This window comes from Lucilia cuprina, chromosome 2 (genome assembly GCF_022045245.1).
Source record: "Lucilia cuprina isolate Lc7/37 chromosome 2, ASM2204524v1, whole genome shotgun sequence".
In the NCBI taxonomy this organism is placed as follows: domain Eukaryota; kingdom Metazoa; phylum Arthropoda; class Insecta; order Diptera; family Calliphoridae; genus Lucilia; species Lucilia cuprina.
The window spans coordinates 63,720,510-63,722,644 of record NC_060950.1 but is presented as its reverse complement, the minus strand read 5'-3'; the positions used below and the strand labels follow the sequence as shown (position 1 = coordinate 63,722,644).

Below are 2,135 nucleotides of genomic sequence, written 5' to 3'. Positions count from 1 at the left end.
ATAGTCTAGTCTATAGTCTAGTCTATAGTCTAGTCTATAGTCTAGTCTATAGTCTAGTCTATAGTCTAGTCTATAGTCTAGTCTATAGTCTTGTCTATAGTCTAGACTGTAGTCTATTCTAGTCTGTAGTCTTGTCTATTTTCTTTCACCACCTACCAATTGTTATATTAAATGGTCCCTTCGGCACCAATCTCAAACCGCCAAATTTAACATCAGCCTTAAACTGACCATCAGCCTTGATCTGTTTACATTCAACACCCAGTTTGACAATGAAACCGTTATCGGTGAAATTGCCCACAAATGATTTGACTTGTAAATTGGAAATACCATGGATTTGCATGTTCTTAATGAGTAGACCACCTTGAATGCCATCGTTGGCATATCGGAAAATACCACGTCTATAGAAGTAGGGATCAATAGAACCCAAACCATATTCAGGTAAACCGGTCTAAAAACAATAAAAAATGTAGTAAATTTCAAACAATATCATTTAGTTAACCACTGCTAACACCAACCTTTAGTTCAGGTACCAGTTGTGTCATTAAATTTTTGATACATTCATTCTTCTGAGGATCACTTAGAGAACAAGGTGTGATTGGAAAACTTCTGGCTGTAAAGAATATAAATAGAGAAAATTGTTTATTTTAACAAGATTTGTTAGAAAATGTTTAGAATGTTAATACTAACTAAACAAAAGACTTAAGCGACATGCTGTCATAGCTAAACCAAGTAGCTTTATTTTATATCTTAATCATTATTTATTTTATTTTCAAAAACTTAGAAAGGCTTAGTTAACCTTTATGTTGTTTATATTCCCGGTAATCTGTAACATTCCATTGTGCTATACAGGGGTCATTGTTATTATTTCATGCTTCGGATTTCGTCTCAATCTCTCTAGACAAATTTTCAGTTTTCTATTATCTCTATGCAGTCGTCATTAAGGTCTGACTGCTGACCCCTGCTAAGAAAAACCTTTCTATTATTATTGTTGTTGTTTATTTTTATTACAAACATGCGTTTGTCATTACATTGTACTTTAACTTTATACATATGTATTTACTATTGGTTGTAAATTGTATTATTACCTTGTAATTTGTGTGGCCCTTAAGTTCATTGTCATCGTATTTAGAGTTTTATTTCGTTTATTTTTTATGTTTTTCTCATTTTTTGATTTCTATTGAAATGAAACTGAAAGTTGTTTTGTTTTAATATTTAACTATTCAGTTATAAAGGTATAAAGGTCATTGAACTATAAAATTTACATACTGGATTTTATGTTATTTTAAAGATACAAATTTGCGTGCGGAAGTCAAAGTTTGGAGAAATGATTAAAATAAAACTTTGCTTTTGATTATCCAATAAGTAAAATCCTATTGTATTTAGGCAATATAACTCAATCTAGAGCAGACTTTATTTTTGACCATGAATATGAATTAGACTAGAAGCAAGACTATATACTAGACTATATCTTAGACTAGACTATTGAGTAGAATAAAGACTAGGATAAGTATATATTAGACTAGACTATTGAGTAGAATAAAGACTAGGATATAGAATGAACTACGGACTATTGACTATATATTTTTCTAAAGAATAGTTTTACACTTTACTATAAGCTAGACTATATACTAGACTAGACTATAGACTAGACTATAGACTTGACTATAGACTAGACTAGATTATAGACTAGAATATAGACTAGACTATAGACTAGACTATAGACTAGTCTATAGACTAGACTATAGACTAGACTATAGAATAGACTATAGACTAGACTATAAATTAAACTACAGACTAGACTATAGACTAGACTGTACTCTAGACTATACTATAGACTAGACAATAGACTAGACTATAGACTAGACTAGAATATAGGCTAGACTATAGACTAGACTATAGCCTAGACTATAGATTAGACTATAGACTAGAATATAGACTAGAATATAGACTAGACTATAGATTTGACAATAGACTAGACTATAGGCTACGCTACAGACTAGACTATAGGCTACGCTACAGACTAGACTATAGACTATAGACTAGAATATAGACTAGAATATAGACTAGACTATAGACTAGACTATAGACTAGACTATAGACTAGACTATAGACTAGACTATAGACTAGACTATAGA

The 2,135-nt window shown here is 30.9% G+C and overlaps 1 protein-coding gene across 1 annotated transcript; it reads right to left on the bottom strand.

Annotated features, from left to right (window-relative positions):
- Window positions 1-122: 122 nt before the first annotated feature.
- Window positions 123-639, bottom strand: LOC111679626. Its single transcript, XM_046956383.1, has 2 exons — window positions 516-639; window positions 123-448 (listed from the first exon to the last, which is right to left on the bottom strand). The coding sequence occupies exons 1-2, from the start codon at window positions 540-542 to the stop codon at window positions 146-148; spliced, it is 330 nt and encodes a 109-aa protein (XP_046812339.1). The 5' UTR covers window positions 543-639; the 3' UTR covers window positions 123-145.
- Between the last annotated feature and the right edge of the window lie 1,496 nt (window positions 640-2,135).